This window comes from Strigops habroptila, chromosome Z, assembly GCF_004027225.2.
Source record: "Strigops habroptila isolate Jane chromosome Z, bStrHab1.2.pri, whole genome shotgun sequence".
NCBI lineage: Eukaryota > Metazoa > Chordata > Aves > Psittaciformes > Psittacidae > Strigops > Strigops habroptila.
Genome location: NC_044302.2, coordinates 90,264,891 through 90,290,042, shown reverse-complemented (window position 1 = coordinate 90,290,042; position 25,152 = coordinate 90,264,891). Strand labels below are relative to the sequence as shown.

The 25,152-nt window shown below is 41.8% G+C and overlaps 1 protein-coding gene across 1 annotated transcript in view; it reads right to left on the bottom strand.

Moving 5' to 3' along the window:
• Positions 1-16,307: 16,307 nt before the first annotated feature.
• The window catches only part of GOLPH3 (golgi phosphoprotein 3), a 32,646-nt gene continuing 23,801 nt past the window's right edge, over positions 16,308-25,152 (bottom strand). The window contains exons 3-4 of the mRNA XM_030512768.1: positions 23,417-23,531; positions 16,308-20,166 (exon numbers count right to left, since the gene is read on the bottom strand). Coding sequence (XP_030368628.1) covers positions 19,742-20,166; positions 23,417-23,531 — 540 coding nt within the window. The 3' untranslated portion in view covers positions 16,308-19,741. The remainder of the gene's footprint in view (positions 20,167-23,416; positions 23,532-25,152) is intronic.

Sequence of the window (25,152 nt, the reverse complement as noted above, 5' to 3'; positions counted from 1 at the left end):
GAAAGCTAATAAGAAGAATAAGCTAATAGCTGAGGATCCATCAGCAGGGATTTCTCTCCACTTGTCTTTCCTCCTGCATTTTTATACATGAACTGCAAGCCTTACTAGGATGTAAAGTTTTCCAGATGCAATGGGTTTTCATCAGAGCACAAAAGTGGGCAACCCTTAAGAATTTTTAAATTAGCATGAAACATAGACGCCTTTCTGCCTCCACGTACAGGGGAGTGAAGGCAGGGAGCAAAAATGCCACTATCCACAAGATCTAAACTTTAAAGTGAGAAAATATATGCTTAGATACAGTTATTATAAGTTGTTTGTGCATACCACCCATTAAGTTATTCACTTGCTGGAGAAATCTAAGATATGTACTCCATATAAGTACTATAGAAGCACAAAACAGGCCAGTAGTAAGGGTCAAAGTGTCTCAGATTCAAACACTCAGCTGCAGATCTTCATAGAAACATTCATTTTCCAAGCTCCTGAGGGTAAAAGCCTCTCTAAGATTATTTGCTATATATATATGGTACAGTTCTTTAAAGACTCTCTTCCCTGTAATTCCAAGATCAACACTTGTTTCGATTTTAGTGGTATATCAGAGGTCAGACTCATCCACTGGATGAACTTGGCTGTAGATAGAGCATTTGCAGAGAGCAGAGAAATAGATACAAATAGTCTAAGGTTAACAAAAAAAAAAATCAGTCACTAAAGATCATCTTAGAGCTTCTCATCAAGATAAGATTTTTCACTAATTAACAAATTAGTCATCCTCTTTATACTGTGCAGTGTTTATCAAGCCTGCTCTGAGGCTATGTTGGTTTTCCTTTGAAGTAATAAAGTTTGGATTTCTTTGATTTCTATTATTAGGTGACCATATCCTCCTTTTGTTTACAGCAGTGGTCCTGTGTGTTTCAGGATTTATTAGATTTCATGGTGGATGTTAGATTCATTAGATTTCACTAGATTCATATGTGGGCATATACAGAGTCATTTACTGTTTCAAAGCACCTTCTTCAATTTGAACATCATTGCACAAAAATCTGCATCTGCACATACCTGAGAGAGAAACCAGAATGTTTTATTCACAATAGTTGTTGGGTGTGTACTGTCTTGACAAGATGATAAGAAAAGCACTGATGAAACCCTTTCTTGCACAAACTGGCACCAAGGAGTTATAAAATAACTGCAATAGACACCAAGTACTGCTTAAACATTGCCAGTGCAATCTGTTGCCAGGGAAATGTCCACATCTTCAGTACACAAATAGCAGAGTCAGTGCCTAATCAGTATTGCATTAATCAAGGGCTGTGCAAAGGGAAGTGTTTTAAGAGATTAGCCAAATTTTGGAGAAGCAGTGCCCCACAGCTGCCAGCACTACCCTGTTCCCGGGTATTGCTCCTGCTTTCCACAGCACGGCCAATTTCCTGGCCCTTCAGAACCAAGGGAATCAGCCTGATTTCATAACGTGAACCACCAGAATGATGTGCTGTCCTCACGGGAGTGGGAAGCACTTGCTTTGGACAAAGCCCTTAAACAGTCTACTCGTTGTTCAATAAAATACTTGTCACACATGCTAATCATTATAATCTTTTGCAGTCAGATAGTACCATTCATCTGATGAGCTCAGCCTACAAATTTAGCTTGAATCTGGTCTGGCATCTGCCTTGAAGTATGCTTTGATTTGAAAATTACATTAAAACTCTGCTTGGAATTGTTTCTGTGTGTGCACGTGGGTCTGTGTGTGCTTGGACACATAGACAAAAAAATACCTAATATTTCAGTTCTGTTTGAATAAGCACTGAGCACAACAGGCCATCTGCTAGTAGCTGTATTTCCAAACTTGGAAAAAGATAAAGGAAGGGATATTTTAATCTTTTTGCTCACAACAGCAGTGATTTCTCTGGAAATTCAAGCAGCTTTGAGTGGGATGTACCATTTCCAAAGGCAAGCACTCACTCAACAGGTTTGTGAATTCTCTGTAACTCAATATATTAATATTCTACCATGTCAAATAAGGACCAAAAAATACATCTTTATCTAGCCAGCGTCCATATGGCAGGTGCTTTCCAAGACACTTGGAATCTCAGATGTAAAGTGCTAAGGAAAGGCAAAATAGTCTTGTTAAATGAGGGCAAGGCAGAAATTACGTGCACTGTCAGAACATCTTTGTGGATCGTGAAGTCTCTGTAATAGTACATCCAGTACCCAGTTAGTATCTCTTTATCACACTCTCATTGCACAGCCACTGCAGCCTCTTCTGAACATCTTTTCATTAGGCTTTTGCCCTGTAATATTCCCTTTTGTGTTTCTTGTGCTTACTCATAAATTAAAGAGAGAGAGAGATCCAAGGCTAACAAAGTGCAAACTGGCTAATGGAAAAAGCTGCACACTTGAATTTCTGTAGTCCTCACAGCATGTGATGTAAAGACTTGTGAAGCAGCAAAAGTCTCTCATAAGTGCTCCCAGACCTTCCTTCACTGGCCGTTTCAAGCAACCAATATCTGGCTTCCTTTTTTTAAGTAAAACATGCTGTTATTCAGCTTGAACTACCTGGGGTCTAGAAATCTGAAAAAGCTAATAAAAAAGTTTTCTACACAGTTCTATTTTTCTGTTGAATCCAAAGCACTGCAAGCCTGAGCTGTTACTTCAAATGAACATTTTTCTGTGTCATTGAGACATAGGTGTGTTGTGACAAGCATAAGAAATCAAATAAATCATCAGAAATCCTGATAGAGAGGAAGAGACAAAGAGACAGGCCTAGGAAATTAGGCCGCTGCACTGCTCCTGAAGAATTGCAATTTACAACGATAAAAAATGTCCTTGCAAATAACATCATTGAAAATTTCCAAGACCTGAAATGTCAAATACAAATGCAATTCTGCTAAATATCCCCCATATAAATCCCATTTCAGTGACATTAGAGAGTCAGAAGCCAGAGAATTACCATACAGGGAGCTGAGCATCACAGGGAGCTGAGCACCACAGGGAAGGGATGGAGTATATGCCTGAAGAGATGAGGATCTAGCTAAGGGCCAGAATTAGCATCCTGTTACGCTCTCCAGCTTGGTGAATTTACACATGGAAGTGAGTCAGCACAATAGCTGTTTATACTCCTATTTCTTTCCAGAGTGGTAAATGAATAAGCCTTCTCCTTATCATGAATCTGTCAGGTTTAATGGAAGGCCTAGCCTGATTTTGATTTAATTTGCTTGGAGAAAAGAAGTTTAAGTGCCATAAACACCATGAATATCAAAGGGGTCTAAGTGATACTTGAGTAATACAAGGGACTGTTATGCAGGCAGCCAAAGCATTTTGCATTGTTTTATTTATTTATTTTTTAATATTTCATTGCCAGTTTGCAATCTGAACAGGTGCCTGGGACCCAAAGGCTGCAGGGGCACCCAAGTGCAAACCCACTGCTCCCCACTGGGTTCCATGGTGCTCAGCAAGCAGCTGCTTTTGCTTCATTCCTTTAGGGAGCTGTGGCACCACGGGTCTGCCCACAGCAGAGGAAAAGAGAATGCAGTGATGTACGCTCCCGGGCTGTCCCACCTACCCACTTTGTGAGCTGGAAATGGAGCAGAGGCACAGTAGCTACCTGCCTCTCACTTGATTTCTCACCTGGAGACAGAGAAACAGTCCCCATCAGGTCTTCAGTGCAAGGGGGCAAATCTGTATGGGAGCATCTACAGGCTGGTGAAAGCCATGGCCTTTGGGGCCTTGTGTCACAGACTCTGCAAAGTCTTTGTCTTGCAAATCAGACAGGTTCCTGCCTGCATGGAGGACACTGGACCGTGGTCCCTGTCTGGGTACAGATATAACATTTGGTAACAATATTGACTGCATTTTTTTTGAGGTAATTACAGGATTGGTGGAAGATCATTGAGCAAATGCTATCTCTGATAGAGCCAGATTACGTACTAGTACACCCGCTTCTGACACCTTCCATCAGTCACTTTGGTACATCTCCCCTTGATGCTCTTTAACGCAGAGTGATCAACAAAGTGCCTTAGTCCTCCTTCACATCCCTTCTTACCCTGGCATCCTGTCTGCTGCGAGGCATTTGTGTGGCCGAGGGTGCTGAGCACCCATCTCTGCTGAGCCTTGTCTCATTCTTTCCCTGTACAGTCACTCCTGCCTGTACCATCAAAACAGTGGTGGAGAAAGCACACAGGGCCCCAAGACCATGATTCACCATCTTAGACCAACACAGATATGGTGATGAGGTCAGCTGGCTTTCATTTAGGTATTATACATGTGATATTAATAAAAGCAAAGTTACTAAGCTGAGTTGCAAACAGCATCTGGTTGGGGAATGAAGAGGGCTTTTCCACCCTATTTCTGCACAGCATCCACTGCTGGGGGACCCCAGTCCAAGGCAAGTGGTCTGCTATTGACCACCACTCTGACTGAAACACCATGCTGACTGTGAATTAGTCCTTTCTCTGGTTCAGCTGTGATGAAAAAGCCAGCTTTTTGCTGAGAAAATCTCATCCAGAGCAATAACAAAGCTATTGCTGTGGGCAGATCCCTCTGTTGCAGCACACATGTAGCTACCCAGGGCAGCTGAAGTTGAGGAGCCTGCATCTGCAGCATCTTTCTCTACAGATTAACTCCCTGTAATGAAAAAAGAAAGAAGATACCAGAGCGCTTCTCAGACAGAGAACTTCAAGAGGAATTCACTGCTCAACAGCTGAAGTCTGCCCGTCCTCCGTCTCTCCCAGCAGCACTCCTGCTCTCATCTCTTTGAGATGCTGCGGCTCTGTATAGAGTAAGTGGTGACTCTGAAAAAACCTGACAAAGGAGAGGGAACAAATGGGATATTTCTATTTCTGGAATTGCCCATTAGAGAAGCATGGCAGTGCACTTTAAAAAATAAATAGGAACAAGAATATTAGCAGAGGAAGCATATGCGGCCCCAAGACCATGACTCATCGGGTTAAATCGAACAGCTGAGGTCAGTGCTTCTATTTATCAGCTTTTAGTTGCAAATATGGTGATGGGGACAGTGATTCTATTACTTAAATTTTACATGCTCTGTAAAATACGGCAGTGATTAATGTCTGTAACTAAGGCAGCTAGCTAGCTAGATGTGCTGCATTTAGAATTTGGAACCTATTTCAAGGTCAAGAGTTTTTTCAGCTGGTAAAGCGGGCTTCCTACAGATTTCAGTGTATTTATAGGCAATAAAGGTATTTTGTGCTCTCATCAGCAACCAAAAACAGAGCTGAGCCACAGCTTGATGAGAAAAGCCCCACTAATTGCGCTTCCGTAGTCACCCATCCTTCATGCGTTGTGGGACCATGAAAGCATTGACCCTAAGCTGATGCCAAACACGAGGCTATTTTGAGAAACACAGGAAACATTTCTGTAATCTGGTGTTGGTTATCCTTTTGGTGTCCCAAATTTTAGATACAAAGCCTCCTCCTCTTTTGCCAGTTTGTACCCTGAACATTTATACCATCAGCATGCAGGGGTTTGGATTAGATGGTGCAGATGGGGGGCCCTCACCCTTGGTTTGCTCATGGGGTACTGCATCAGGGTACATTGAAGCTCAAACAGATGGTGAGAAACCAACTCTTTGAGGAATGTCTCCTTCTGTTGCCAGGACATTGTGTGTGGAACATAGCAATAGGTGCAAATAACCTTACACTTTTACTGTCTTATATGTGGGTTGTTAACATCTTCACTGTGAAATTATTCTATTCTGTTTTTTCGGAAAATAAAATAAAATAAAATAAAATAAAATAAAATAAAATAAAATAAAATATCAAAGGTGGTGCTGATGGGAAGACATTATTCCTTTCTGTCAAACACCCAGAAGCCCATAGACATGTCCAGGTACAATGCATTGGTACAGGAGGAGAGATACCCTTCTCTCTTCTCTTTTGCTGGGAAACCACAGGATGGCAACAGGGCAAGCCTGGAGTAGAACAGTAGCTGCATTACCTCCAGTTATCTCTATTTCCCAGCAGAGAAGCCAAGGGAATTAAAACTGAGCAACTTCCAGCTCTGATTCACATCCCACTGCTGTTATCCTTCATCCCACTGCTGCACGAGTAAACAAGGGTTTAGCAGGTCTAAGAGAAAGCCAAACTCTGCTCAAGCAGGGGAGCTCACTCCAGAGGCTGATCTGGCAGGCAGAGCTGAGATTGACTGCAGCAGCACAATCCCAACTCTTGCTCAAAACTAAGAGCAGTAACACTGAAGACCCAACCCAACAGCTGTACTGCAACATCACAGCTGGATGCAGCCAGCGCCCATTGCCCCGGGCAGTGTGGCTGGGGAAAATACTGATGGGGAGACCACAGGCATCTGCAGGGCACACCCATAGCAGGGCAGCACAAGCAAAGAGCGCAAGGCTGGGCCAGACATGCCAAGGGGTTACCAGCCGCCATCCCCAGCAAGGAGAAGGCTGAAGGGTCTGTTCGTATATTGGCTAACCCCTCTGGGCATTTAGGATGGGGCTTGCAGCACCCCATCTCTTCCTTCCCCACCAGCCTCCTCCTTTGTGCCTTACTCCTTCAAGCAGACCCTCAAGGGATGAATCCACGTCCTTCCATGCCACTCAGCCTGGCACCCCCGTGGTTGTCTGCCTGCCTGCAGCCTCTTAGCAGTAAGACCCAGTCACCAGAATATGTAAAACTTCTTACAGGAACCCTGTAGGCCCACGGTAATTACAGGCAAACTGCGGTGCTGGTTGGGGCTGTGCTGTAATTACCAGCAGCAAAGATAAAACCTCTGAGCAGGCTCTCAAGCCTTTTAGATTAGAACTCCACTCAGCTTAGCAGTGTTCTCCGCAGCAGCATCCATCAGCTGGTCACTGTGCAGGGCTTCACGCAGTTTTACTTGCTTGCCACTTCCTCAAAGGGTTTTGTTTGTTTAAGGGTTTGTTTGGGCTTTTTTGTTTGTTTCTTTCTTTAAGGCGAACTTCTGTATGAGGTATTTAGGTAAGATTTTCTCCCCTAGAGCCCTCACTAGACACCGCTTCGTACTCATGAATTTGTTTCCAATGGAAATTGCATGCATCCCAAGTTCCTGGAGCATCAAGGGGAGGTGGTTTAACTGCTAATGTCAGTCTGATAATTCTGTGTCTAGGTTTGGAGGCATCCTCTGCAGCCATTTCTTCATTAAGTGCTTGGTGTCTTGAGTTTTTCATGCCTAAGACATCTATGACTAAGGCATCCAGAAAGATTATTCTTTTTAAATACAGGTTAGCTACTCTTTTATTTGATTTGTGTGGGTGTTATTTCACTCAGCACTTCGGTGTCTTGTGACCCACTTACAGGCTGTAACAGGCTCCAGTGAACTTTCATGCCTTTATATTCAGGTTGCTCTTAACTTACTGAAGGAAGAAAAAAACCTCTGGGGCAGCTCTATGCTTGAATTTTAAATCAGAAACTGCTATTCTGTAAAAATGTAAAAATGTAATAATGTTATATCAGTTCAATTCATGAGACTTGTGAGCTATGAGAGTCAAGTGGGGCCTCAGCAGGGCTCAGGGTGCTGGGCTTGCCTATAAGGATAAGTGCGAGGGACTGTCATGAGCTTTAGTTTAACCCTCATGAAACCTTGTGACCCACATCCAAAAGGGTCATGGAGCCAGGGCATCTCCTGATGTACACATGGCATTTGGGGTGAAGCTGCTGCAAAAGCTCAGGTGCTCCTCGCCCACTTCCAAATCCTCCCCTGGGCAGGAGAGAGCACTGGGAGACTTTCCAAGATCGCTTTGGAAGGAGTTTAAAAGAAAAGGAAAAGAAGACCTACTTCTACCCGAAAACAACAGTACCCTTGTGGGGAGTTCTGTTGGTGCCTGGCACTTTATTTTACTGGTAAAAGTGTGCCAGGAGAACGTGTGTGCTCTTCTGCACTAATAAGCCCTTAAGGAGTTTAAGCAGTTCGGTCTGTCTTTGAAGACGTTGTGATGTGGGTTAATCACAATGTAAATGCATCTTCAGAGGGAAAATATCACAATATAATGGCTGGGAGGTACAGTCAGGATACCAGTCTTAGAAATGAAGGACACTTGCACAGTGCAAGGTTAACCTTGTCCATATAAAGCTAGCAAAGCATGAAAAAGAAGCATAAGGCTCCCAGTCGCTTGTTACCCTCACATCAAGGCAAGAAGTCTTACCAGAAAATCTGATTTAGCCAAAACCTGTGATGCCCAGTGGGAAACAGATGCAGCTTTTGGTCAGGAGGCTGGACTAGATTTATGAGCAGTCTCTTCTCACCTTTAAAGTCACCTTTATTAACAGCCACTTCACAAGCTCTTGTAGCTTCAAGAAGAAACTTAGCCATTTCAGAGCAAGAAAAATGAAAATGTAGGTGTGTCCCAATATCTTGGAATATTTTATTTGTATGGTATACTCTGCATTTTAGCTTTGTATGTTTGTTTTTAAGAACTGTGCAATATAATAGGTCATGAAGGAAAGCTAACAAGAAAGCGGAGTCACTTACTGAGAGAAAACAGGTAGACCAAGAATTGTCCCTTCAGTCCTAGAAGAGGCACCAAAGTAAGATTTATGTTATGTAAATACTTAAGAGATCCAGCTCACGCATTGGAGACTCGGCAACTGAAGTGTTAGGTGCTTACTGAAACACACACACAATCTGCCCCATGATAAAAGCTAGTCACTTTTAAGAGACCTCACACCCACATAAATGAAGGCAGCAAAAGAACAAATTGACTTCCAAAAGCAACAAGCGCTTGCTGAGCTGTTGATTTCCCTGGGCACTGGAGTTGGCCTGTGCTTTCAGTGTGTTCAGCTAGCAGCTCCATCCCTTCCTTTCTGCTCCATTCTATCCCCGGTGCATCCCACCGTGTGCTCAGAGACACAGTTTCTGGTAGCAGCTCTAAATCATTCTTTACATGACCACAGACACCTGTTTTAAAACTTCCCCTTTCTTTTTCCAAAGGTTTAATGCTCTGCAGAAAGGTTGCTTCACATCCCCTGTGACTCACAGCAAACAGACAGAGAGACTGAAAGTGGTGGGTAATTTCTAAAGAAATCCAGATTGCCTACGTGCTTTTTAATTACATGGCTATGTGCACACTTAATTAAATTAAAAAACAATTACCACAATTTATGATATGTATCCAACTCTTTAGCAAACAGGGATTGCAGCTGAGTTTGCTTCTTGACTCCTTTTCTTTGTAGATGACACTGGCTCGTGCTTCTCCTTATGGTGAAATAACAAAAGGCAGTTTGCGGTAGGTGCTCTGCCTGTTCATTGCTGGAGTGACATTAGCCTTTTTCTCTTCCTGAGGGAGGCTGGATGAATGTGGCAATCTGCTTATGGGACTTAAATGAGCTTGAATTGAAAAATAAGAGATGACAAGAACCTATGCTGAACACCACGGTGTGTCTTACTGTGCAGACTGGTACAGTGGGAGAGATCCCTGCAGGGAATACAAGTTCCTTCTGCACCGCTAAATTCCTTGATACTCATTCATAAATATGGATGGATATTAATTAGGAAAGGCAAGTATTTCACTGAGGCAGACACATAATCCTGCTTTTTAAGGAAAGTAACAGGTTTATGTATTTGCTGAAAATATCCTGGAAATCCATGGTTTTGCAAAATAGTTTCTCACCTTCTTTGTTTAATGGAAGTATCCACAATAGGATCTTGTCCTTAATGCTTGAAGTAGCGAAACAACTTTATAGATAACACCCATGGACTTGTGTGACTTCGCAAAAGCCAAAACAACTTCTCAGGCCCCAGTACTCTGATAGTAGTGGGCAGGAGTGCAGAGCTTCTCTGCCTCCCCACATCCTCCATACCATGCTGTAGGCAAAACTTGCTTGGGGTTTGCTGCCTGGATGAGACCACGATGGTGCATTATGTGCCTGATGTTGACATCATCTTGCAAAAGAAATGTCGATTCTGGCAGTTTGGCTGGCAGCATCTCCAATCTGTCAGTCAAATTAGGCATCAAAAATCTGCGCCTAAATCAAGTCCCATGAAAGAACTGAATAATGTTTCTAGCACATGTAAAATTTTCGGACATTCAGGACAAAAATGAGTAATATTGTGAGGACTGCTTTTCTTCTGTTCAAATAAAACAAGAACAGACCACCCTCTACTTCCCAGTCTCTCCCTTTGCTATTTGACCAGCCTGTTGAGCAGGAAGCTTCCTGGAGTATCAAAGTTAGCAGTCACAGTCAAAGTAATGAAGCTGATCACAGGAGTACAGAAATAATAGCTGAGAAGGACCTCTGGAGGTCACCCAACTCAACCTCCCACTTGGAGCGGGGCTTTTGCCAGCGCTGGATCCAGTCAGCTGCGGCTTTGTCTAGACAAGTGTGTAAGACCTCCAAGGATGGAGACACTACAAAGCCTCTGGTCCCAGGGATGCACTGCCCTCCCAGTGAATAAATTTTCCTAAAGTCCGATTGGAAATTTCAAAGGTGCGGTTTGATGCTATCACCCACTGGTGTATTATCTGCTGCTACTGAGATCAGCTGTTACTTTTGCAACTCCCCCACAATAGTGGGTGCCTAGGCCTTCTCTTCTCTGGATTAAACCACCCCAGCTCACTCTACCTCTTCTTGTAGGCCATGTCCCCTAGCCTGTGACCATCCTGACAACATCTTTTTTGAACTAGGAGACCTGAAGCTGGACATGGTGTTGATGATGTGGATGAGATCTCCAGTGTGTGGAGAAGAGCGGGTTAATAACTTCCCTCAAAGTGCTGCCCTCCTTCTTTGCATTGTGATGAGAGTGCCCTGGTGGCTCATATTCAACATGGTCCATGTCCTTTCGAGCAGCACCACTCACATTTGGCTCCAAGCCGGCACCAGTGCATTGGGTTTTTTCCTACCCCAGGCTCTGCACTTCTCCTTGCTGAACTTCCTCAGCTATCTCTTGTCCCAGTGTCAAGCTTCTCTGTGTCCCTCGTAGTCAAAATTCTTCCATGTGGCATGTCAACCACTCTCCTCTATTATCATCCACAATGAGGATGCATCTTTTCTCTTCATGTAGGTGACCGATGATGCTACTGAACAATATTAGCCCTGGTTGACTACTGGAGCCCAGTGGTCCAGCCAGTTTTCACCTCACCTAACAATCCAGTCTTCCAGCCTGTACTTCCACAGCTTCTTTCCAAGAGTGCTTTAGAGATGGTATTGAAAGCCTTCCTGAAGCCAAGTAGTCTTATATCCACTGCCTCCCCACCATCCCCATAGCCACGCATTTCATCACAGAAGGCAATTCTGTTGGTCAGGCCCAATTTGCACTTCATAAATCTTTGCCCTGTTCCATGTTTGGAAGTGGACTCAAGAGGTCGTGCTTCCTGCATTTGGCGGGGCTTGAGACAAGGCTGACAGCAGCATGTCCTTCATAGAATCATAGAATCGTAAGGGTTGGAAAGGACCTTAAGATCATCTAGTTCCAACCCCCCTGCCATGGGCAGGGACACCTTGCACTAAACCATGTGGTCCAAGGCTCTGTCCAACCTGGCCTTGAACACCGCCAGGGATGGAGCGTCCACAACCTCCCTGGGCAACCCATTCCAGTGCTTCACCACCCTCACTGTAAAGAACTTCTTCCTTATATCTAATCTAAACTTCCCCTGTTTAAGTTTGAACCCATTACCCCTTGTCCTACCACTACAGTCCCTAAGGAAGAGTCCCTCCCCAGCATCCTTGTAGACCCCCTTCAGATACTGGAAGGCTGCTATGAGGTCTCCACGCAGCCTTCTCTTCTCCAGGCTGAACAGCCCCAACTCTCTCAGCCTGTCTTCATACGGGAGGTGCTCCAGCCCTCTTACCATCCTCATGGCCCTCCTCTGGACTCGCTCCAACAGCTCCATGTCCTTTTTATGTTGAGGACACCAGAACTGTACACAGTACTCCAAGTGAGGTCTCACAAGAGCAGAGTAGAGGGGCAGGATCACCTCCTTCGACCTGCTGGTCACGCTTCTTTTGATGCAGCCCAGGATACGGTTGGCTTTCTGGGCTGCAAGCACACGCTGCTGGCTCATGTTAAGCTTCTCATCAACCAACACCCCCAAGTCCTTCTCTGCAGGGCTGCTCTGAATCTCTTCTCCGCCCAACCTGTAGCAGTGCCTGGGATTGCCCCGACCCAGGTGTAGGACCTTACACTTGGCTTGGTTAAACTTCATAAGGTTGGCATCGGCCCACCTCACAAGCATGTCAAGGTCCCTCTGGATGGCATCCCTTCCCTCCAGCGTACCAACCGAACCACACAGCTCAGTGTTGTCGGCAAACTTGCTGAGGGCGCATCAATCCCCCTCTCCATGTCGCTGACAAAGATGTTGAACAGGACCGGTCCCAACATCGATCCCTGAAGGACACCACTCGTTACTTCATCTCAAAGACAGGCACAACACTGGCCCAGTCCCCAAGGACTTCCCCGAGTCACTGTGATTTTTCCTGGCTGAAGCTCACTGTCAGTCTCAGCCCATTGGGGTGAATCCCATCCAGCTCCATGGATCTCTGTACATCCACCCTCTTTGAGCAGTCCCTGCTACTGGGCACCCCCTTCCATCCCAAGCTGTTGGGACACACATGGAGCTCTGGTGCATGCAGAGAAGAGTACATCAGCCTTTTCCCATATTTCATGTCACTTGGTTGTATCCTTCACTTATTGGTGGACCCACAGTGTTCACTGTGGGCTGCCTCATCTGGAAACAGTATACTTGGAGCTCCCCTGAGAACCCTCTAGAGCTCCAGCACTGAGCGTGGGAAGCCTACAGGCGCAGGGCTCCTAGCCTTTGGAGAAGAGACAAGCCTGGGAAGAGAGAGCAGCCTTGACAGCTGGCTGCACATCTGAAACCAGCCAGTGGCAAATCTGCAAAGCCTTGAGCAGCTCAGAGACATCAGTGTGGGAGAGCTGGGGTTCATTTGACTGTACAACCAAAGAGCTGAGAACCAAGCAGGCTCAAGCCCTGTTCATTACTGAAAACCCACAGGGTGAACTCTCAGCTTTCTGAACTCCTTTCTGTGCCATTGATGAACATAACCTGCAAGACATGCTAAGAACAGGATAGTCACCAACCTGCTCATGCCTCTAGTTATCATCTAAGCAATTACCTTCTGAAGATACACTTCAATTAAGGCTGCAGTAATGGTCGCTTCACTCTATTCCAATGCAGAGTAGATGAAAATGTGCCAGACATTTCTGCTGTTCGTGGCTCACAAATCCTTAACCCTTGTGCTGACTGTCAGCCATATGCGATCTTGGCAGCAGGTCTTGTCCATTCTCTGCAGAGGAAAGAAGAAAAGAAAGAGGATACTTTAGTACAATCAAAAGACAACTTTGCTTCCTCTTAAAGGAAAATGTAAGACCTTTGTTTAAATGTCTGTAAATACTGTGTACAAATTCCCCTGCATGTCAGTGCTGCTGGTACAGAAGGGACTCTGTATGCCTTTGGCTAAGCGTCTCAGATTTGGATATATTAAAATGCATGTAAATCTTCAGCTGGATCTCAGAAGGAAGCTCTCAAGAGCTAGGGCCTAGCATCAGGAAATGTATTTGCAGCAAGGCATTTATTAATGTAGTGAATGTAGCTCCATTTCCTGTTTGCAGTATATCCAACTAACAGACCTCAGTTGTTATTCCAAATGTGTTTATAATTGCATCTTATTTCAGGCCTGTTTTATTTGTACTTATTCCAGCCTAAGGAAGGTCACACGCACTCCCTTGTTTCGAGTACAACCGCTCACCCGCATGACGTGGTGTTTTCCTGGATGACTGAAACCTTTGTGAACAGCCGGCTGTTGCTCTCCCACACAGCCCCAGACACATCTGCAGCATATTGACTGGTGGGCTTGAGCCAGACCCCTCAGCACACAGCTCTCCAGTCTCCTCTCCTGTGCTCAAGGAAAGCTGTAGATCCCAAAGGTCTCCTTGGCACACACAGGGTGAGACCAACTGGGAGAGGAACATCCAGGGGAAGGTGCTCAGGTCTGTCATGGCTGTGACGGTTCACGGCTTGCCTGGGTGGAAAGCAGCTCCTACCATGCCTGAGAGGCAGCAAGCCCTCCTAGCCTCTGCCACATGGCCAACTCATTTCACCAGGCAGGGGAAAGGGTAATGAAGTATGTGCCATACAAGATCTTTTCAAAATATCATTAAGAACATTGCGTAAGATGAACGGCCTTAGGAGGCCCAGACCTTTCCAGGAGAGGAAGCTCCCTTGTATCCATCTTTTGTTCAGGCACCATTGTGACTTCTCCATCAAGGGCTCTGCTTACAGTCACAGCTGAGGTGGGTTACTGTGATACTGCTGTTTGGAGAAACAATCTATTTTTGCTAAATCCCTTCTGCAAGTCCTCTGAATACAAGGTCTGAGATGTTTAATGGTCTGTAGGCGTTGTTCTGTTTAGCATTGCAAAACTTACACATGACTTAGCTAAATCTTATTTTCAGAAGTTACTGAGGTCCTCAGGAGCTTAAGGAGTCAGGACAGGATTTTAAAAGCTGGTTGAGACATGATCTGGTTTCATTTGGACAGGAAACAAAGAAGGACCTACAAAGACACCTTGGCAGTGGCAAAAAAAACCTTATGAACCGCCTGTCATTTCACTTTACAACCACCAAAGTATTCTCCCAGCACCTCACTTCAAGATCAATTCCAGGGAAAAGGGAAGAAAAAAATCCAAGATTTGAATAAACATACAAAAGGAAGGGGCAACAGATGATAAATCCTGAAAGACTAGTGCATTAGGCGATGGTAAATCCTTTCTGAACAGACATCAGATGCACTAGATGGGAAGGCACTGCCTGATGTATTGGGAGTCAAGAAAGCAAAAACAAAAACCTGAAATATTTCAGTCTATTTTGCCAGGAAAAACAGCTTATATGATCACATCGTAAGTATATCCATGCCTCTTTCTCCCCCCAGGTGTCACTTTTAATCAAATTAAATGGAAGTAACCTTCCAAAGAATTTAATTTACAACTTCCATAAAAATAAATAGCCAAATAGAGAAGATGCCTTTTTGAGCTGCAACACAAACTCAACTCTTTCTTAAGCAGCAGAGAGCCCAAAAGGGGAAATTACTCTTGTACACAACGCTCTCCCTCTAGGAAGAGCTTGAGTAAGTGGTAGCAAGTCCTTAGAGCGCTGTCTCAGGAACAAGATCTACTTACATGAGAGAACTGGTAACATCATGATCCTCAGCTACAAGTCTTGCTGCTGCATGGACAACAGCTTGTTTTTGAAGCAAGCAAAAAGCAGCTTCAAGGTAAATTAGCATCACATTTTGCTCACCTTAACAAACCATCTGTTAAAAGCTGTAGCAGTGGCCAGCTGTTTCAGTTCAGCCACCAAGGCAGATAGTATTGACAAACCTATTTGTTGAAGAAGGGAAGGTTCCTTGAGGCATCAGCAGGGAATGAAAGCAGACGGGAAAGCGACTCCAAGGACAGAGTAATGGAGAGTCAAGCTCGAGTTGACAGTAAAACTGAGAGCAAAAAAAGGTTAGTAATAAAAAAGGCAAAAGTGGAAACATCTAAGATTGGAAATCTGTACAACTCATTCACAAGCATGAAGGAGGAAGTCACCAAGCAACAGGGAAAAGAGAAGAAACAGAGAAGTCCAAGGGCCAAAGTCAAGAAAGAACGAAAAAAAGCTGAAAAGCAAATTGTTTGGAAGCACAGAAGGGGGGGGGGAAAGCCAAAGGCCAGTCATCAGGATTCCATTCCGTTCTTTTCTGCCAGCTTACAAACTAGCTTTTCTTCTCACTGTTTCTACAGAAGCTCTCCTCCAGAGTCAGAAGGCATTTCTTACTGTAAGCTTTCCACGGGCTTCATGCTGCTGCTTTGTAGGCAGGAGAAAACAAGAGCCAATGGGAGGAAACTCCAGACCTTATTCAGAGATTAGCATGGGCAGCAGCTCTGACCATGTTTCTTCCCCATCCAAAGATCCTCTTACCCAAGGCCACCTCCTACACACACCTGAAATCACACTTTGTATTTAACACAAAGCACTGGACAGTGTCTCATTACTAATTAAACTGTTTTATACATTAAGAATTGCCATAGAATTAATTACTTTCTTAATAAATTTGTATTTCTCTGAAGCTGGAAACCCTCTTCCATATAAATAGATAGATGGACAATAGGGGAAAGTAGGACACAACAGGCTTTGACTACCTGAAGTGCCTAAAGCCCAGCTGAGGCAGAACTGATGCTTTGGTGGAAATCTTGAAGTTCCATTTCCCAAACTGGTGAACACCAAAGCCTCATGAAAAACTGGAAATTACTTAGCAAATTAAAAAAGAAAAAAACCCTATCCTTTAGGGATTGCACACATGCGATACGCAGTAACCACCTTCATAGCTTCAAAGGGTGCTTTATTTTGTTTCAGTACAGATTCAGTCCAGTTCACAGAGAACACGTTAGTTTATACATATCTTCAGTTTGTAGGAGAAATGGACATCAACACACGAGCACTCAGTCACCAGCCTTTGATAGCCAATTTACGCCATTTTTGCCTCACAAGCATCATGTATGGCACACAGGTTTCACCAGCATCCCATATAGGACCACTGTAACATCACCCTAAAAACACAGGAGAGCAGGATGTAAATCTCAAGGACCGTAAAACTGCATATATATATATATACACACACACACTGCTTGGGGATTTAACTTTCAAAATCCTGTTCTTGACATTAACTTGAAAGTTTGTTTTAAAAGAATGTGTCCCTGAATAATGTATGTTCTTCCTCGAGGCACACGTTCAAGTTCAGGCTTTGGATAGCAGTCTTCATTTCAAGCAGCCTTTGAGAGCTGAGGACTGAGCAGACAAAACTGTCTTAAAACCAGCTCTCAGTGAGCTGCAATAGCAGCTAATAGGAAGAAGGGTACCTGAATCTCAGCAGAACAAAGCAGTCTTGCATGTTTAACCACGTAATTAGAACCTGAAATACCAATGAAGGCAAGGATGGTAGCTAAACCATTTCCTGTTAACCTACCAAACTTACCTTCCTTGTTAGACATATGGTCTGGTAATGCTCGTGAGGCTTTGGGTTTTTTGAAGTACATCATAGGACTTCAGACTGGAAAAGCTCATCTATCCCCCCTGCACAACCAGGCTTATACCAGGTGGTCTAGCAAAAGACACTGTTGCTGTTCACAAAAATCTTTATTACTTACATCAGTTATTTGATAACACCCAGTACAAACTATCCCCATCACAGACAGAGGTTCTGTCTTAAAGTAAAATAAAGCTGATAAATACTGTAGGCAGTTATCTTCTACATGAAAAAAATAAAAATCCCCGAATCTTCTTTATGGGGGGCATTAAAAGGTAACTTATTTTAAACCACGTTGGTTGTAAGAGTGACAAAACACTAACATCCTCTACAACCTAACATGAAACAGACAGAATATGGAAAAGACTCACAGAATGAAGATGAGAAGACAGAAAAGGGACTATGAAAAAGATAGTTTCACTCTGAAGCATGTTTCAATTAGCTTAGATTTTCAAAGTCATTTTAGAAGTTCTGTGCACTTAACTTGCTCCTGAAAACTCCACTATTTTTCTGACCTTTCCACCTAATTATTTTTCTCTCCTTTCAAAGAGCAACAGAAAATGAGAAAACAGATCACAGGAGAGACAATGAAAGCAGTGAGTTAGCATATACTATCAAGTACAGAAAGTATTCTCTATGCTGTCAAATGTAAGAGCAACATGGCAACTTTCTCCTCCACTTAAAGCAATCGCATTTTAAAATGTTTAAAAGAAAACAACCAAAGTTCATGCCCAAGCTCCTCAAAGTTAAACACAGCATCTTACAACTGAGAGAACACTTGTCTTTTTATTTGTAAACCAGAGTTTGAAATATCTTACAATGTATTTTTAACTTCATTTTTCTAAGGAAACAGCATTTAAGAACTGAAAGAACAGTGTGCCATTAAATGTTAAGGACCATATTTTAAAAACCTTTATTAAAAAAGGTTATATATGAATTTAATGGTATGATGAATTTAAGTTGTATTTTAAAGTCAACTACTTAAGCATCTAAATGATTGAAAATGAAGTGCAAAATTGGAATTCCAGTCACAGGTGAGGCTGTAGAGTTGTGCTTAAGACAGATGAGGTCTACCTATGGCAGGCACAGCTGCACACTCACAAGCTAACTCGGTCTGCCTCAGCCATGAATCCTGCAGATCCGAGTGACACCACCGATTAGGTCAGCTTGATCTACTTAATATAAACTCTCCCTTTCTAATAAGAAGGATATTAACTAAAGCTTTCAGTTAAGCAATAAAACCTTTCTAATTAGCAACAAAAAAATAAAAGTGACATGCTTGCTCTGTTTCAGGCACTTTCAAGATCATAGTTTATTTACTGTTGGTAAAAAGCTAGTATACAGATTAAGGGAACCCTTAAATTTCTACTCTACAGTTATACACCATCTAGTATTCTTGCTCTGAATATTAAGCAAAAAAGTTTCTAAACACCTGTAAGCCCCACTATAAATCTGCATTGTTATGAGAGAAAAAAATGTAAATTGTTGCTTAATTTTTTTCAATGCGCAATATTTACACTGTAAAACCAATGGAAGATAACAAGGAGTAGCAAAGAGGCAATAAATTTTAAAAAGCCAGAGTTTTATATTTTTTTTTACAATAGTGTGCTAATCAGCATAATTGTATATAAAAGAAAAATAAAAATCAAAGTATAGCAGAGCGTCCCATTACAGAAATCTTAATTGTCTGAACTGCAGTCATTATTTGCTAACCGTTTACATGCAAGACCTGCTAGGACTGAATTTTTGCTTTTAAAGTGTAAAATAGATTATGAAGTTTAACAGACAAACATTAATTTGTGTATGAAATAAAAAACTGCACTCAAGAATTGTACTGGTCACCTCTTCCATACAGGAGGGAGAAGAAAAAAAAAACCAAAACAAAGTACAAAAATGATAGAAAGCAGTCTCTTTCCACACACCAGTTATCAAAGACAATGCATAGACTGAGAATACCTGGATGGCAAACTCTGCAGACATTGGAAACAAACAGCTTTCACATACATGCTCTTTACAGGAGGCCTCTCTTTCCATCGCATGGCAGTGGCTGACAGCAAATAAGGGGCACCAGGTGTACAACTAAGTAGATCTTGCAAAATACTAAGATGGGGAGTTGTTAATATACAATTTGAACTATATATACAATATAATGGAATGTATACCATCCCAAAACTGGTTTATGAAACAGCTGGACCTTTCCATACTAGCCTTATGACTCAGCTATCGTTCTAATTAAAATAAAAGCACACAAGAGACTTACATAAAAAGTAAAATTAATGGGGCATTTTACAGGAACTATTGACAAAGCTGCTTAATGGCATTTCTGCTTTTAAAGTAATTTTGTTAGATATAATTGAAACGACATCTGTGTAGAAAATGTCCTGAAAGACACTTCAACATGGAGCTTTGGTGATTTAAACCACTTCAGTAACAATAAGATGAAAAATAGATTAAGCAAAGTATTTCAGATAACTCAAACTGAATAGGAAATGGAATGCCAATATGGCAGTAGAACCTTTTTCTGTTGTTTTTAAACAGGAGATTCTCTTGTACCAGCAGAATCCTGCATACAGATACAGAGAGAAAGAGGGAATACACCACTTAAAATTCCCATTAAACAAAAGCCGATTCATCATGTGAGAAGGTACAAATTACAGAAAACATGAATAGTCAATAGAAGACTAAACAACTGGTTTACATGAAAGGAGAGAGAACACTTCAGTCTGAATGCAGTTACTTAGTGAAAGCTGCTACAACAGCCCAGAGAACCTCATTCGTGTTGGCTTTCATACATTCAACCTCAGGGTCTAAATCCAGAAGCTGTCGCACTCTCTTTGTGGCTAAATCATACTGCTCATCCAAAAGGGGGGCAAAAGCGTTCTCCAGAACATCTGAAGCATGGGCTAAGTAAACAAGTGCCAGCAAGCGCTTGTCCATGCGGTGAGGGTCATTCACCCATTTGTCAAGAACTGCTTCTTGAACCTTCTTGATGAGGCGCTGTTTGATATTGTTGTTGGTGAGAGGGTGCGTAGTCATGTCAAAAAGAAGGAAGTTCTGTTTCTCTGTTGTCAGTACACCTTTTTCCACTAGATTTTTAGCTAACCGTTCACGGACATTTCGTAGTTGGTAGTGCAACTTCAGTGGGTTCCATGTTTCACCTGAAAAGACAAGCAAAATACACAATGGTCAGGCAAAGTCTAAGCTGTACTGTTACAGTGAATTCCCCACCTCCCCCCCTCACCGTGGTGCACACTGAGCTGTTAAATTTATATAGCTGACTATTACACTAAAATACTCTGCTAATGTCAGCATTTCTCCAGTATCTGACCTACCCAGCTACGGACACAGAGACAGAAAATGTAAGAGCCTCCTTGAAAGAACTTCAGTGTACATTTAAAGTTTGGATGAAATGCTAGCTAAGCCACTTCTTGATTAAAAATATGACAAATAAGAGGTCTTGTACCGAAGAAAAGAAACAACCCCAAAACAAAACTCAAACCAGACATGAAGAAAGAGTTTAATAATAAAAATAAATGGTTTCTCCAATCTTTTACATTTGTCTGCTTCGACCCCTTTACCATTTCAGAGACTGGAGAAAGTATCATTGCCTTTCTTACTGCCACAGAGGCAAGCTAATACATACCTACCCGGTGCATTTCTCTATTTCTTCAGGGTTTCATTCTCTCAGTTCCTGCCCCCACCAGGTGAAATGGTAACCATGCACTGTGTGTGTGTGAGGGGTTTGTACATACAAGCACATGTTAGGCAGGAAATTTAATATTTCTATAAAAATTATTTCTAATGCTTTTTGTTCAGGCGAACTGGGTCCTTCAGAGTGCATGACTGTGTGTGGATAGAGCAGGGAATTTAAAAAGCACAAAATCAGCACCAACAGCTTCCGATAAAGCTAGAACTGTTAAGCACTGAGAAATTCACCTTTGCTTAAGAGTTTACTTAACAAGCTAAAAAATTTAAGTCCAGCCTAATAAAGTATTCATCATAAGTATTAAAATCTCTTCCTGATATAAAAGAGTCTATGCATATAAAGTGGTGAGAGAAGAAACAGCAGTATGCATTTCTTACACAAATGGGAGTTTTCCATAAATGAGATAAGAATTTCTGTATCAACTTGTTTCTGTATCAGAAAGCTTTTAAAAAATTCATTGGTATAATAATAATACTACCCACAGATTACTTTAAGGTTTCTCCTGCTGTGATGGAGGGTGACATATGCTGTATCCAAGTAACAACCAGTTAAGTAAACAAATGAGGTGATACCAACTGCATAGTGAAAGGCAGAAAACCCACCCACACCTGAACTATACAAGTCCCTGTAGGTCCCACACTCATTGAATGTGATTCTCCAGCTTGACCATGAATTAAACTATCACACACGCACTAAACAGTAGTTTCCTTATAGCGTTTCACAGGGCAAAGGCTATTTCCTAGACTTTTCTACATTTCTTAGGTGGATGTGGCTGTACAGCAACAAAAAACAGTACTGTGCTGACATCTTGTGACTAATCTCCTCAATTACACCGACACTTGCCTGTCCAGGCAGATGTTTGTTACATCTAGAGAAGACCCGACATTTTGATCCAGGCTTCTGTATGCTCTACACTTCCTTCCCTTAGAGGATACCTTAAAAACAACATCAGCCTGGCAAACATGACCTTACACGTCCACATCAATATTTCCATGACGGCTTTGAACTCATATGTACTGTAACTTCAAGCTGCATTCTTCACATTGCTGGTAATTACCACAGGAGTAGCTATTTTCTAGGATCAGGCCCTAAAGCAAAGAGTTCATAATAAAATAAACCCTAACAAAACACAAAAATACTTTTCTTCAAAGGGCAGTCCTCTAAACCATAGGAAATACAAAGAACTCTAATGCCATCCAAGAACTAGTAATTAATAACTGTATGTAAGTAAAAATGATTGATCCAAGTCTTGGTCACTGCACTGAAAATAACTATTTTCCCAGAGCCAATGCTCAGCAGGGTCAGGGAAACAGCTTAGCTCAAAGAAAACATACAACATTGTTCATTCATTAGTTGACCTTTTTTAAATCACTACTAACTTGATGTGCTCTGCACTGGAAGAGAAGGTGAAATGTCAGCACAAATTATGTATTTGGGACAAGAAAAATGAATTGGTTTTGCAGGCTGTTAAAGTGAGAGAGCTGAGCAAGAACTGAACTGCCAGGCTGTGCAGCAGCCATGCCCCCTACTGACAAGGGCTGCTTTGTTCTCCTGTCTCCCCTCTCTGCCTGACAGTCAGTGAGCAAGAGGGGAGGGATGACAAGGACAGGAGTATGAAGTGGATGATGTGCAAGGAAGGCTGTTTAAGGTGGTACAGGATGAAAACAAGCAAGCAGAGAAAGGTGGAGAAATTTGTTCATTTTTGAAACTCTTATCAGTTGTTGCAAGTAACAGATTCAGACAGACAACTTCAAGTGTCATTACCCACACCCCACCCCAACCTCCCAGAGTCATGATGTTGACAAAACAGCATGTTTTTCTCCTGCAGTGTTGGCACAACTGAAGTGCAGTTCTGATGTACTCCAAGGAAGCTGCTGTATTTTGTAAAAACAGACAAACCCTGGTGACGAATTCAGGCTACAGAAACAAGAAAACCCCTCAGAACCAAGTAAAAGCACTGCATGTTAGAAGATGGTCATCATTAATTTATGCTTTAATTTATGCATCCTGAGGATTCAGCTGTTGGCAACATATATGAAAAAAATGTTAACTGTAATAGTAAAAATTAAATCTAATTGACATTTCATCTGTTTTGTTGGGTTTTTTCCACAACTTGCTAGCTGTGCAGGAAGAGCTGCCTGTGAAGTACTCATCTTGAAGACTTTGTTTTGAACAACAGGAAACATCTAACACTTGAAAATATTTATTAAATTTGTCCGCTTAATGAAAAAATAGAGCTCCTGACTCTTTGTTTCTTCATGATTACTGGCCAAATAATCATCAGTTTTCACATCTGAGTGGCAAGCTCCTTATCTCCTTTCTTTATCAAAAAGATCTGAATACCAAATCCATACACCTATACTCCAAACTTCCACTAACCCTGATTTCCAATTATAGAGAAAGGCAGTTATATCTCCAGGGTGCAGTCCCGATTTACTTCAGAAACAGCAGAAGGCACCTCTTCCATAGAGTTGATATGTCCTCTGACACTTCCATATAGATCCTTTCTGTACCAAGTCAAAAGCAACAGTTACTTATATTTGATTACAGGCTACAATCAACAAGAGACTACCCTAGAGAACAGACTAATTAACTTTTTTGCATACTTTCTCCCCCAAAACCTTATAGTATAATCTCTAGTGATGCTAGATAATTACCTTTATTGGGGGGAAAAAAGCAAATACATTATGTCCAAGGCTTACCACTAAGCAGTTCAATCCAATTTTGTACTGTTTCAGGAGGTTGCGTCTCTTTTATGTGTTTCAGAGCTTCGTCAAGCAGAACATCCCCTGTAGGAGCATCTGACTTGCAAATCACCTAGGATAGAATAAAACAGTATTTTGACTTCACTCATATACTACAAACATTCACCAATAAAACCTGGAAAAAATCTCCCTGCCATCAAAACTAAAGAAATATTAAAAAAATAAGGAACCATATCTAAGGATAAGCAACTTCAAAAAAATAAAAACCCCATTTGTTGAAAAAAAGAACCCCAAACCTACCTAGGAATTTACTTAGAAAGCTATGTCTTAACACAGCTTTATTTATAGGTTATCTATAACTTAAATTAACCCTAACCTTATAGCATTAATAGCATGCCTGATGCCTTATTCTTAAGCAAGTTACTCCACTAACACAGACAGGTCCTTCACTTCCTCCCCAAAACAAAGTTACTATAGTGTTAAATTACTCTCTGATAGCAGTCTATTTTACTGCTTCAAGTCAATTTATTCAAAATACTGCAGTTAAACAATTACAAGTTAGCATTTAAACAATTACAAGCATAAGGTAAAAAGGTAACAGGCAACTGACAGAAAAAATAACAATATATAAGAGAAGAAGCAAGAGAAAGCTTTTGCCTTTTTTTTTTTTTTTAAACACTTCACAGTGTCAGGTGTCCTGGAAAAGCTTGAAGTGTCCTTTAGAAACACATCCCATTAGTTCTGTTCTGTAGTTCTAGTCATCCTTACTACAAACAGTAGAGTACAGTACATTCTCATATGGTCTGAGATGACGCTGAAATGAGCTACAATACCAAGACAGCTTTAATACTGGCAAGATGATCCCAAACTGAGAGGTGTGAAAAGTCACAGAGATGAAATGAAAATTGCTGGAGAGATCTTTGTGAATACCTAAGAGGTCATAGCTGGAAAATTATTTCCAATGTAGATGGTATATATAAAGCAGAGAAACTAAGATTTTTATTAAAAGTCAGCAAGAACGAACCAGTCCACAATGATGGCAACAAAGGGCAAAGTTTGTTTAGATCTAAAACAAAAACACGTAAGATATTTTTACAAAAAGGGTATCAGAGTATTTTATGATGCCTACTTTGGGAAAAAAATAGAAGACACCAGCTTTTTCTGGAAATACAGAAGAGCAAAATGTACTGTCAAAAGCTTCAACAGGCAAATTAAACAGCCAGGGAGCTGCTCAATTGCATTCAATGGAGAATTTTAAGACTAAACATCTGCCAGGGAGGAAGCAGAGAAACCTTATTATCTCTTACTGCATCAAGATTAAATGGCCTCCTGAGATACTGTCCAGGCCTCCATTTTGGGGAGCTTGAGATCACTTAAACCATAAACCTTGGATGTTTGGTTTTAAGAACACAACTACATTTTAATTCAGGCAACTCCTTTTTTAAAAAACACAAAACAATGCATGTTTGTCTTTCTGATTTACAAGCTTGCACCACAACATCACTCAAAACCTCTATTAAGTACATATAATGGTATCACATGTCTTGCAGTTGTATATCATGATTCTGATTTTTTTTTTTTTTTTTTTTTTTTTTTTACGTGTCTGGGTTTTAATTATACAGGAGTATACTTCAAGTTGAGGTTCTGAGCTGCTAGATTGTGGCTATTAATAGCCACCTTTCAGATATTCCTTCAATAATTAGCCTAAAAAATTAGCCTAAACCCACCCAACT